The sequence below is a fragment of the Exophiala spinifera genome, assembly GCF_000836115.1.
Source record: "Exophiala spinifera strain CBS 89968 unplaced genomic scaffold supercont1.1, whole genome shotgun sequence".
Classification (NCBI taxonomy): Eukaryota; Fungi; Ascomycota; class Eurotiomycetes; order Chaetothyriales; family Herpotrichiellaceae; genus Exophiala; species Exophiala spinifera.
This window is the reverse complement of record NW_015622513.1, coordinates 3,574,677-3,586,786: the sequence shown is the minus strand read 5'-3', so window position 1 is coordinate 3,586,786 and position 12,110 is coordinate 3,574,677. Positions and strand designations below refer to the sequence as shown.

The window sequence follows — 12,110 nt, the reverse complement described above, 5'->3', positions numbered from 1 at the left end:
GACCCCACGGAGAATCGTCAAAAGCCATCGATAAATGCCACTCATACCCAGGCCACCTCATTGTTATCATCCCACGTATTACGAGGCGCTTTCTCCCTTCCCTTTTTGTTTCTTTTCCAAAGTCCGCCCAAGCCGCAAGAAAAAGATGCTAAATTCGAGAGACGCCTTCCAATGCATCGCTCTCGAGCGATTGTGCTCCCAAGGGGCTTTTTGGTTCATGAACGCCGTATCGTCGTACTGTACAATCCTGCATAAGAGGAAAAAGAAAGGAAAAAGTCCATAGAATGCCGCACTCAATTGGCCTCAACAACCTTTGTGAAGCTCAAAGGCGATGAAAGGTCATGGTCCGTCGATGGTCCACCCCCATCCAGATAGCTATTTGCACTTCTACTCTTTGGGAGGCCGGGCTTCTTGAAACCCGGGCTGGGCGAGGAGTCGGGTGGGTTGAAGATCTGGCGGAATACAGGATCTTGGAATTGTGCCGATGGTTTCTCAGGGCTTAGAGACACCCCTTCTGCCTTTCGAATAATCTCTTTCAAGGCCCGCGTAATAACCCCTGCTCTTATCACGAGATCTTTCAGATCTTGAGTGTCAAATGGCAGCTTTTCCCTAATCGCTGGTACTGGTGATGACTCAACCCCGTTCCGACTTTGGTGAATGGTCTGCAAAAAGGTTTTGGTTTGAAGGCTTTCACCACGAGATCGTCCATACGGGGGTGTGGCAGGACTCGAGATCGAACGGCGATTCGGTCCTCGCCCGAGCTCGAACCTTCCAGTGTCGTCCTCCGTTAAACGCTTTTGAGGTGGCGTTTCCTCACCAAACGTATCTGAAGATCCGGGCGAAGAGGGGCGAGGTACATCGTCTTCGTCTTCATTGACCGTTGCAAGATCGATGATGCTGACGGCATCTTCCCACAATTGTCGTGAATGGCTGTTGACTAGACCCAACATTGTGCCTCTAACACGTAACCGCTTCAATTCTTCTACCAGAAGCATAAAATCCCTGACTTGGCCAAATTGAATGTGCACGCTCTGTTGACGGTCCATGATCGACTGAGGAACTCGGACGCTGCTACGTAAAGACTCTCGCTTCCTCGCCTGGTCGTCAATTGGATCCTCCACCACTTCCTCATTTTCGTCGACATCGTCAAATTCAAAGTCGTCGCTCCATTCTTCGCTGACCGGTTTTGTGCCGAGGGCCCAGGTGCCGAACTTAGAGGCAGAAGATGGCAAATCTGCTTCCGTTAAGCTGTCTCGATTCACTGGCACGCTCTGACTTCGTAAGTGCATAGCTGCATTGCTCTTACGTCCAGATGCTCTGCTGCGGCCTAGGTTGTTACCATGCTTACCGTGAACAGTTTTCGGCCTCGGGCTGACCCCATCAGATTGGTCACTTCCAATCTTTTGATGTTCTGACCAGTCAAAAATCGACGATCGTTTTATCGACTGCTGCTCATCAAAGTCATTTTCAAGCATTTGGTCAAAGCCCAACTGGAATTGGTTCGGAGCAGCAATATCACCAGTTTCGAGCTTGTGACCGTCGGATTTGGGTGACCAATCGATGTCCTCTTCGTCAAGATCCATCATTCGAGGTAGCCTAGGCTCGGCATTGTGAACACCACCGAAAGAACTGATAGAAGGAGGAGACGAATCAAGTCTGGCGGCGATGCGGTTCGGCTTCTTAGGTACTGGTGTTGAAACGAAATCCTCCGTCTCAGCCAAGGGATCCTTTACCGGAGTGGATGCTTGATTGGGGCTGCCGTTTCTCGCTGTCTCAGGCCCCTCTAGACCCTCAATACCGATGCCCAGGTTCGCACTAGGAGGCAGACGACGTGCAGAGCCTAAATGTGCAGAAAAGTCATCCAACGCAACCTTTTGCATCAAATCTTCGATACCGGAAGCCGTAGGAGATTGTTGATCAACCGACATCTCGTCAAAAATGGTCTCTATCTTGGGCTGGCGAAAGCCAGAATGACTGCTCGCCGTAGCTCGTGTAGCTAAAGAGTCGTAAGCAGTGTCGCTGTGGAAATCCATCGAGTCATCGTCCGTAAATATTCGGGTATCGTTGTCGGAGCTTGCTGTGGTTGGATCCGAGGGAGCGACCGACATCCTCTTCTGCACAGTAAAGCGGTGTTGCGGAGGACCATACGAAGGGGGGCTAGACGTGATCTGTGGCGTGCCAATAGGTAAGTCGATGTCAAAATCGGATATATTCGACATTGGAGAGAGGCCTGGAAAGCCAGTTGGAGGTACGATGTTGCCGTAGGCTTCATCTTTACTGACTCGGACTATTGGGTCAGTAAAATGACGTTGGGGAAGTCCCCGCCTGATTGAACCCATAGGACGACGCATCCTATGTCGTCGAGTCCCAGACGGTACTACAGGGTCCGAGAAAGGTTCTGGCCGAATGTCTTGACTGTCATGAATTTCCCGAGGAGTCACAGATGTACCCAATAGGAGAGTAGGTGGGTATTGGGGTTTTGATACAGTGCGAACATGAACTTCCCGCTGTCCATTCGAGGAATACCTCTTCCTTGCGTATCCCGAATCGAAAAAAGGTCTCCAGGATGGTGCTTTCGATACATATCGCGCAGCCTCGGTCTCCAGAACAGATTCTGTTGTCAACGGTCGAGTGTATGGGGGCCCGGACAATGTGGCAGACCTCTGGTGGCTCGTCGCCGGCCGTCGGAGCAAGGCAGGCGTTTCACGGTCAGACTGAAGGATGAGTCTGGAAGAGTTCCGTTTGACAAGCTTGTTAGGCCGGTCAAGTTCGTTGAAGGATGGTCGTGAAGTGTGGGGAGACTCGTCTAATCGTGAAGAAGATGATGCGGGACTGCTGTTTCTGCCGCGCGAGAGGCTTGAGATGCGTCTCAACCATGATGAACTGGGTGTCGCTTCTCTTCTTTCCGTGGACGAGTCGCGATCGGACGTCCAGGGCCTTAATATGGAATGCCTGCTCACAGAGCTCTCACGAGACACGGCTCCGATACTTTCGGTAGCGGCAGCGGACGGTGTGTTTGAATAGAACGTCCTTCTTCGTAGGAGTGACGCCGAGAGCCGGCGTTCGATTCTTCCCGAAAGCGCAGATGGAGTTTGTGAAGGTTGAGACGTTTTCGGACGCGTGTTGAGTGGGAGCTCGGGAGAGACTGGAGATCTTGTTGCCGCACTCGAGCCAGGAGCCTTCCTCTTGCCAGGCTTGATAAGGTAGGACTCTCCATCGCTCGTGCCCAATGCCAGGCCTGCCGCTGCAATGCCGACTGTGCCAACGGCACATAGCTAAGAACGAGGTCAGCACATCCTAGACGATTTCCGTCCATAAGCCAAAAGCGTGCACTTACTGTTGCAATGTGCTCTTGACTGTACTCCATCATGCTGGATTGGCCGTGTACCTTCGAGACGATGCAGCCCAGCCGTTCTGGTTGCTGATGGAACGGACCTTCCTCATGGCGGGTTGACCATCAGTGGCAGGGCTTGTCGGGATGCGAGGAGCGTCGTTCCCGAAAACGTGACAATTCCAGAAGGCCTGTAAACGCAAGGGGTGTCGTGTCCCAATGTTTGACGCGGGCTGAGGGAGACGTGACGGAGACGCAGGCCAGAGAGGCAATGCAGAGGACGACGAGGGGTTTGCAAGTACCCAGGCAGAGGCCACCGGCAAGACAACGTACACAAGAAGACACAAGGCACAAGGCACAAGGGAAGGAATAGAGTAGCGGAAGGATGGGTGTGTCTGGAGACAGAAAGAGTTTCAGCGAGGAGAGATCCCAGCTGGACTTCGAGCGCAGTCAGTGTACGGCAGTAGTCGATGGCGAGAAGCGCAAACAACAAACGAGCGCCAGCTGCAGATGGCCACTAGTTAGTTAGGTACCTATTGGGGTGCTGAATCTCGGGTGACGGGCAGCACTAGTAACATCGGCCCTGGGCCTGTCGAGGTAATAAAAAGGCAATAAGTTTAGGTGCTGCTCCATCTGGTGCGTGGAGGCTCGCAGGGCTAAGTTGGCACCTAAATTCAGGTGGGCGACGAAGATTTGCAGTGTCAACGTACAGTTGGTTGATTGCTATTACGATCATCGCCTCAGCCGTCTTCCAGTGCAATCGTGCATTACAGACCATGCCTGCCACAACCTCCTCTACCCACTCAACACCTCCACTCACCACTGCACAGTAAGTCCTGTTTTAGTTGCAGCCACGTCTGTACAGTCATGGTACTGTAGTGCTGTACACAGTACAGTAGTCCTGTCAGAATATCAACCGGCATCCTCGGCCGGGGGCAGACCAACCCCCAGCCTGTCACCCTCACGCACAGAGCAAGGCAAGATTGTGACATGGACAACAAACTCTAAGGAAATGATGGCGTCAACGCCCGAGTTGTTTTGGGCCTCCGTGGCTAGATTTAGCAGGCTATCGAATCGCCCATGGTAGCACTGGGACCTCTGCGCTTCACCTGCACGGTGCCGATTCACAAATCATTAACGGCCAGGTACAGGTACAACGGGCATGTCACTGCTATTGTCAGGCCCATTGTCCTCCGGTTTGCTCCCAAGCAGATGTGGTGCTACCGCGCTTGTTATTGTACTCAGGTATCAAACAAGTCCAGCTGTGCGAACAAAGAAACACTGAGTTGACGGTTGATGAAGGTCAAATCATCTGGTATTGTTTCTCGTCCCCGCCAGCTGTTACCCTTTCGATGTCGTAGAGAAGGATTTTATCATTTTCACGGGAGCTAACATTGAGGATGGCTAAGAGCTAGGGATGCTTCTCGCATAGAAGCAGTCTGGAAACCTTTTCCCCCAGCGTGAGACATGCATCCACGAGTTTTCTGTTTATTCGTGCCACCAGCTGAGCCTGCGACCGGGTTGTCCCTCGTAATAAAGAGAGCGCCTTAAGAAGTTAGAGGTGGGTAAGCAAGGATTTTTGCAGGGCTTGTTGGCGGTTTCAACTCTCCCGAATACAGACACTCCATTTGATAGAGCACAACAAGCTTGATCCTTGTACATTCGTTCCTTCTGGCATAGTCTATATTCCGTACACGTTCAGAAGATCAGGAGCGACCGACTCGTTCGCTATCAATCATTGACTTGGGTCCCACCGCATGAATATCACCATGACTCAATGCCTGCATTAGAGCCTCTCACCATGTTCTGAGAAGTTGAGAACACGCTGCTTGGACAGAGCTGATGAACCCCAGGCTTGGAGATAGATCCGAGGCAAGGAACCGAAGCAAGATTGGATGTGCAGTAGCGAGGAACCGCATACGTGAAACGCGGCATTGAGCTGGACTGGACGCGACGAGCATGTACGTAAAAGCTGGTCAATCGGACAACAAGGATTAGGTCGACGCATCAGCATCTGCTGACATGGAATCCGCCAGCCCACACATGCCCGCGGGTGGTGGTGTCTCACGATCCTCCAACGCCCGTTTCTGGGACCGGGCAAAACAACAAAAACATGCAGTCCGGCAACGTTGTTTGGTTTTGTTGTCGATAGTTGCCCAATGCTGAAAGCCGAACGAGACCAGGCGGGGACGCGAAAAGTTCGGTCTGAAGGAATAGTGCAAGCCGAATGGCTGTCAGATCTGAAGCCGGCCGCTTGTCTAAACGACAAGCTAGTGGTGCTGTGGAGGTGGCATGTTCTGTAAACAGGGCACTGCAGACGCCACAATAATACGGTGAGGCTTGGAATGACGGAATCATCGGCCAAAGCGGCCAGATGTGATACGCCCAGAGTCAGATCTCGCGTCGACGTCGCGTCTCGCCTGCGTGGATCTAGCCCAAACAGGTGGTCCAAGCTAATGCGAGGTATCGGCCTTCTACCGCTTGGACATCGTTCTTCTCTGATCTGCTCATCGTGGCCTGCATGACAGGTAAGAACGAACGATAAAACTGCTCAGAGTACGGAGACGGCAGCACGCCGATCACAAACGCCAGCAGCTTCTTGTAGGGTAACACTCGTCAGACCTAACGTTGGATCGTCTGGACAAGCAGTAGACGTGATCAGACACCGCTTCTGTAATTGTGTGCAGCGGCTGGTGCGGCATGGACACCGGCTCAAGGTTCGGACTTATGTGGGATGTCATTCGAACTCCAGCCGCATGCCAGTAGCCAGACTGACGGTGCCCAGCGGATCTCCAGTCGCTCGTGATTCATTCGGCCGTTGGGCAAATTGGACACGCGCCTCTCCATTGTGCCAGAGGATAAGATCGATGTCAAGCGGTCCATATTTGGAACTCACCCATGCTTGCAAACACGACTACATGTGTATGAACGTTCCAGGAGGCCTGATTGATGATGTTCATGGGCAGCAGGGGAGCGGCAGGAGAGCGGCAGGGGCTGCACCTGGCCCAACTGAACCAGGTGAATGCGGGGATGTTTTGGGTTTTGGAGGCCTTCCACAACGTCCGCAACGGCTGGGATGTTGGTAAACACCTGAATCAGGTCCGGTGAACAGTTGCGAAGGTCGTTGTTGCCTTTGAAAACATGTCGTTTGCCTAAAAGATCAAACCGGGTCTGAGACCTATCCATACGGTCAACACTAGGTATAGGTGCAGCTAGGAAAAGCCCTCTCGATGCTTGATTCGCGTGTATATAATAGATAACTTCGTAAGAGCGAGATGCACAAACCGATGAACGCTCAGGTTGGTATTGTACATGGCCAGGGCTGTCGTAACGTTCAAATCTGACACGTTATCGATGAAACCCACGTAATCCTCGATTTCCAGTCTCATTGATGCATGCTGGATTCGTGGCTGAATATATCAACTTGCATCAAGTGTGAACTGGTGTAAAGCTGCAGCGGAGAGAAGTAATACCTGCAACATGGCGAACACAGGAGCTTCCAAGCGCTGCCAGGTTAAGAATCTATCTTTCCACGTTTCAAGTCAACAGATCAGGCATCCAAAGTCGACTGCATCTAACGTGGTTTTGGCAGATGCAGCCTGGACAGGATTTCCGGATCGCCCGCACTTTTTCTAGTGCAAGTTTAGGCGATGCATCTTCCCTGAATGTGCGTCGTGACCCCGGTGGTAACGTGGAGGGATGCCGCGAAGGGAATGGCTAGCTGCGTCGATGTCTTGCTTGGCCTCCCTGCAAAAGTCCTCTTACCGTAGTGAAGCAGGTCATGCTGCAGAATCCTGCATACGAGAAGGACGACGCGTACATAGTCCCACGCGCTAACTTGAAGCTGATGGTCAACAAGAGTCTCCAGACTTCTCGTCATAGAGGGAAAAACGCCGACAGCAGTGCTGATGCTCTAGTCCAGGCCTGGTTAGTTCGCCAAGACCTCGGGTCTTGAAACTTCACGGTCGGATGCGCAATATCGTTCAACCACTTGAACAGCACGAGATTATCTCAAGCCACAGGATCACACGGACAAGAAGAGGAGAGCGGCAGTCACCTCAGGTCACAGACTCCGCCGGTCGTCATCAAGATATGCTATACCGCAATTCCAAACGGTTCCAGTAAGGCATAGGACCGGGTTGTCCTGGCTAGCCTCGCCACACCGAATCCCACCTCCCTTGCAATTTCGCAGATCCTCTCAAACAGTCTCTTGTTGCCGCTCCGCTCCCGGACCAAGGACTCGAGACTGGAAGTCCGCTAAGGTTGCGCGATTGTGCTTCTGCTCACGATACGGACTACGTCCGACCAATTCTAACCTCACAAGCTCGGAGCAAACCTCTGACCCTGCAGAATGGAGTCCGAAATCCAAGCTCAGATTCCCAATATTGACCAAGTCCTCTCAGAATACTCCGTGGTAAGTACCTATTCTAGCGTCTTCTCGTATCACGCACTAGTTCAGAATTGTTTATCAGATTCTCAGCCTGGGTCTGGCAGGGCTGACAAACGTGCTTTTGATGTGACCTCCCAACTGACTTCTTGTTAGGGTTATCTCAACCATGCATCAAAGCTTTATTTTTCCGATGAAGATCCATCTGCTCAGTCTCCCCTCGCCGAAGCTTTGGAGACAATCACTGCCCTCCTGGTCTCTGCTTCAGGCAATTTCTCGGAGCAGAACGAAGCTGCCATTCGAAACTTGATTGAAAAGTTTATCGCCAGGTTGGGAGATGCCAATGGAGTTGATCCAGAGCGGAGGCAGATGCCATTTGCTGCCAAAAAGCTTGAGCAGACCATTCAAGTCAGCTCACAGCGGAATATCTCGTCCACCTTGGGTTTGACCAGTGGTGCCATAGACCTAGAGGCTGCCAACGCTCGCAAGGTGGAATCTAAGGTAGATAAGAAGAAACTCGAAAAAGCTGAGCGCAAGATTCGAGCGAAGCAAGACAAGAAGATTATGAAGAACGTGGAATATGAAGCATCACGATTGCTAGATCAGCCTGACAGCACCCAGTCCTACGAAGAGTTCTTCATGGCAGTCAACCCACTCCAGCTGGGATCCGATGCACAATCAAAGAGCAAAGACATCAAGGTTGATGGGATTGACGTGTCTATTTCTGGCAAGCGTATTCTCACCGATACCTCTCTAACACTGGCATACGGCCGACGGTACGGTCTGGTTGGTCAGAACGGTATTGGCAAATCTACATTGCTTCGTGCCTTGAGTCGACGTGAAGTTGCCATTCCTACTCATATCTCAATTCTCCACGTTGAACAAGAGATTTTGGGAGATGACACACCAGCTCTCCAAGCTGTCCTTGACGCCGATGTATGGCGGAAACACCTTTTAGCTGAGCAAGACAAAATCAGCAAGCAATTAGCAGCCCTCGAGAGCGAGAGATCGACAATGGCTGATACGTCGAAAGATGCAGCTCGGCTGGACAAAGAAAAGGACGGCCTCGACACCACATTGGGCGATATCCAAGCGAAACTCAGCGAGATGGAATCGGATAAAGCAGAATCCAGAGCTGCGAGTATACTGGCTGGCTTGGGCTTTTCTCCAGAGCGTCAACAATATGCCACTAAGACTTTCTCTGGTGGTTGGCGCATGAGATTAGCACTAGCCAGAGCACTATTCTGCGAGCCTGATCTACTCCTGTTGGATGAACCTTCCAACATGTTGGACGTGCCGTCAATTACCTTCTTGTCGAATTACCTCCAAACTTACCCCAGCACGGTTCTGGTCGTTTCCCACGACCGAGCATTCTTGAATGAGGTTGCTACCGATATCATTCACCAACACTCTGAACGATTGGACTATTACAAAGGAGCCAATTTCGACTCCTTCTATGCGACAAAGGAAGAGCGCCGAAAGAATGCCAAGCGTGAATATGAAAATCAGATGGCACAAAGAGCTCATTTGCAAGCGTTCATTGACAAGTTCCGCTACAATGCAGCGAAAAGCTCAGAAGCACAGTCACGGATCAAGAAGCTGGAACGTATGCCAGTACTTGAGCCTCCAGAGGCCGAGTATTCAGTACACTTCAAATTTCCAGACGTGGAAAAGCTGTCACCCCCCATTATTCAGATGACCGACGTTGCTTTTGGATACACCAAGGAGAAACCTCTTCTGCATGGAGTTGATCTGGATGTTCAACTCGATTCCCGGATTGGCATCGTTGGGCCCAACGGTGCAGGTAAGACAACGGTACTGAAACTCCTGACCGGACAGCTACAACCCACCACTGGACTTATCTCGCAGAATCCACGTCTCCGCGTTGGTTATTTTGCTCAACACCATGTGGACGCTCTGGACATGAACACTTCCGCCGTGGGCTTCATGCAAAAGACCTACCCTGGTAAAACCGACGAAGAATACCGTCGTCATCTCGGTGCGTTTGGTATAACTGGGATGACAGGGCTGCAGAAGCTAGAGCTTCTGTCTGGTGGTCAAAAATCGAGGGTCGCATTTGCGTGCTTATCCCTGACAAATCCACATATTCTTGTGCTTGACGAACCGTCCAATCATTTGGATATTGAAGCTATGGATGCTCTCTCGACTGCTTTGCAGCAATTCCAGGGAGGTGTTCTGATGGTCAGTCACGACGTCACGATGTTGCAGAATGTATGCACCAGCTTGTGGGTGTGCGACAAAGGCACGGTTGAAAAATTCCCTGGTGATGTAAATGCTTACAAGAAGAAGATATTAGCGCAGGCAAACGAAGCTGGGGTCGTTCAAGCTCATTGAGACACCGTTCACAGCTCGTAGATACAGGCAGAATTGACATACCAACCTGCTCCCTCGCTGTACGCCGTCCATCTGCTATATAAAGGTCTTAGTCTCTTGTGGTGTAGTCACGTAACAGCTAATAATCTGCTGCCGTCGATCATTCAAGTGTGCAATACAGCTCAGCAGCATTGGCCACACTGCTGATTGCTAGGGCACTCCGTTCCATCCCAGGGGCGGATTATCTGTGAGGCTGCGGAGCATCATCGGAAAAACACCGTGTCCCGGCCAAGATTCCTGTTTCAGACTAAGGAGTAACGGGGCGACTTTCTGGGAAGAACCATGTACCATGAAGTCATTGTTGTTATGGTGTTATCATAATCCTTGGAAGACCTCTGCTGTTAATACAGGTATCATGCTGTCGCGTCCAGCTTCTCTCATGTCCTTTCACATCCATCGTACCTCCCTTCGCAGGATTTTCTTGTGGCCTCCTTGAACTTGCCAGACAGCCCGGTCCTAATCGGTGGACTGACAATGAGCAAAAGATCCGTCTTCCTGACGGCCCTTATTGCCCTCCTGTCCCTGTCGTCACTCGCAAAATCCTCATCAACTTGTGGACCTGCGCCTTCAGGGGTCATCAAGCCCTCTGTCGCGTCTGGCTTTCATGTGCAAGTTGTCGCAACTGGCTTGTCTAAACCCCGAGGCCTTCTCCTTGACAATGCCGGGAATTTGTTGGTGGTGGAACAAGGAAGAGGCGTAGTCTCCGCTCATACGCTGAATGAGAATAGTGGCTGCATGTCCGTAAGATCATCTGTTGATTTGACTTCCAGGTTGGATGTATGGAAAACACACCATGAGGATACCTTACAATCGCTGACGCATCTTAGCTCAATCACGGCATCGAAATGTCCGACGATGGTGGAACGCTATATGCGTCGTCGGCTGGAGCTGTCTACTCTTGGAGCTATGATGCGTCGGCTCGAACAGTATCGAATCAGGCACAAATTGTGGCCAACATGACAACTAGTGACCACACGACGAGAACTCTACTTCTGTCTCGGAAGGCGCCTGGAATGCTTGTGGTGACGAGGGGTAGCACTTCCAATATCGATATTGACGCTGCCAGCTTGGAATCTGGTCACTCGCAGGTCAAAGCCTTCAACTTGACGAATCGTACTGGGGTGTACGATTTCGATGTCGATGGACTTCGTCTTGGTTGGGGTTTGAGGAATGATGTCGGGGTTGCAGAGCATCCTGAAAGCGGCGGCATTTACACCGTTGAAAACTCGGCCGATGAATTGACACGGATGGGAGTCGATATCCACGAGGATAACCCTGCGGAAGAATTGAACTTCCTTGGCTATCTTGACGGAAAGGAATACGCTCCTCAAGGAGGGAATTTTGGCTATCCATGGTGTTTCTCTGCATGGGGAGTCGACGAACTCCCTGACAACGGCAACCTGACCGTCGGTAGCCAGTATGCGGTCGATGCATCTCCAGCTTCGCACAACAAGAACCAAACAGATACGTATTGTGCTCAACAAGAGCCGGCTCGCCTGGTTTTCCAGGCACATATGGCACCTCTCGATATCAAGTTCAACAACAGTGGTACCGAGGCATGGATAACCTTCCACGGTAGCTGGGATCGGACGCTACCCGTAGGGTACATGGTATCAGTGGTGGCATTTGACCGTAATGGAGAACCCGAGGACTCTCTTGACAGTAAGGATGCAGCACGAGATGTGTTGACCAACCAGGACAATTCGAAGTGCCCCCACAGTTGTTTTCGGCCTGCTGGAATGGCTTTCGATTCGCACGGACGATTGTACGTCTCCTCAGATGCTTCCGGCGAAATATATTTAATCACACGAGCCTCAGGTGCGAAAATCCCTGGGCCAACACCAACATCATCCTCGACAAGTACGTCAACGGCTACAAACATAGCAGGCAGCATCGGACCTGCATGGGCTTCAGGAGCTAGCCGGTTGTCCTTTGTTTCGATGTTGCTGGCGCTGGTTTTGTAACAGTGATATCACGGTACGGTCGGCCACAGGAATG

General features: G+C 51.5%; 3 protein-coding genes across 3 annotated transcripts; 2 read left to right on the top strand and 1 right to left on the bottom strand.

Annotated features, from left to right (window-relative positions):
* Positions 1 to 293: 293 nt before the first annotated feature.
* PV08_01311 (uncharacterized protein) lies at positions 294 to 3,367 on the bottom strand (the record flags this gene model as incomplete). The annotated part of the gene is made up of 2 exons (XM_016375673.1): positions 294 to 3,275; positions 3,338 to 3,367. The coding sequence occupies 2 exons, from the start codon at positions 3,365 to 3,367 to the stop codon at positions 294 to 296; spliced, it is 3,012 nt and encodes a 1,003-aa protein (XP_016240949.1).
* A 4,315-nt stretch (positions 3,368 to 7,682) lies between these two features.
* Positions 7,683 to 10,073, top strand: PV08_01310 (uncharacterized protein; the record flags this gene model as incomplete). The annotated part of the gene is made up of 2 exons (XM_016375672.1): positions 7,683 to 7,745; positions 7,875 to 10,073. 2 exons carry the CDS (start codon positions 7,683 to 7,685, stop codon positions 10,071 to 10,073), a joined length of 2,262 nt encoding a protein of 753 aa, XP_016240948.1.
* Positions 10,074 to 10,586: 513 nt separating this feature from the next.
* On the top strand, positions 10,587 to 12,076 carry PV08_01309 (uncharacterized protein; the record flags this gene model as incomplete). Its single annotated transcript, XM_016375671.1, has 2 exons — positions 10,587 to 10,889; positions 10,940 to 12,076. The coding sequence occupies 2 exons, from the start codon at positions 10,587 to 10,589 to the stop codon at positions 12,074 to 12,076; spliced, it is 1,440 nt and encodes a 479-aa protein (XP_016240947.1).
* Between the last annotated feature and the right edge of the window lie 34 nt (positions 12,077 to 12,110).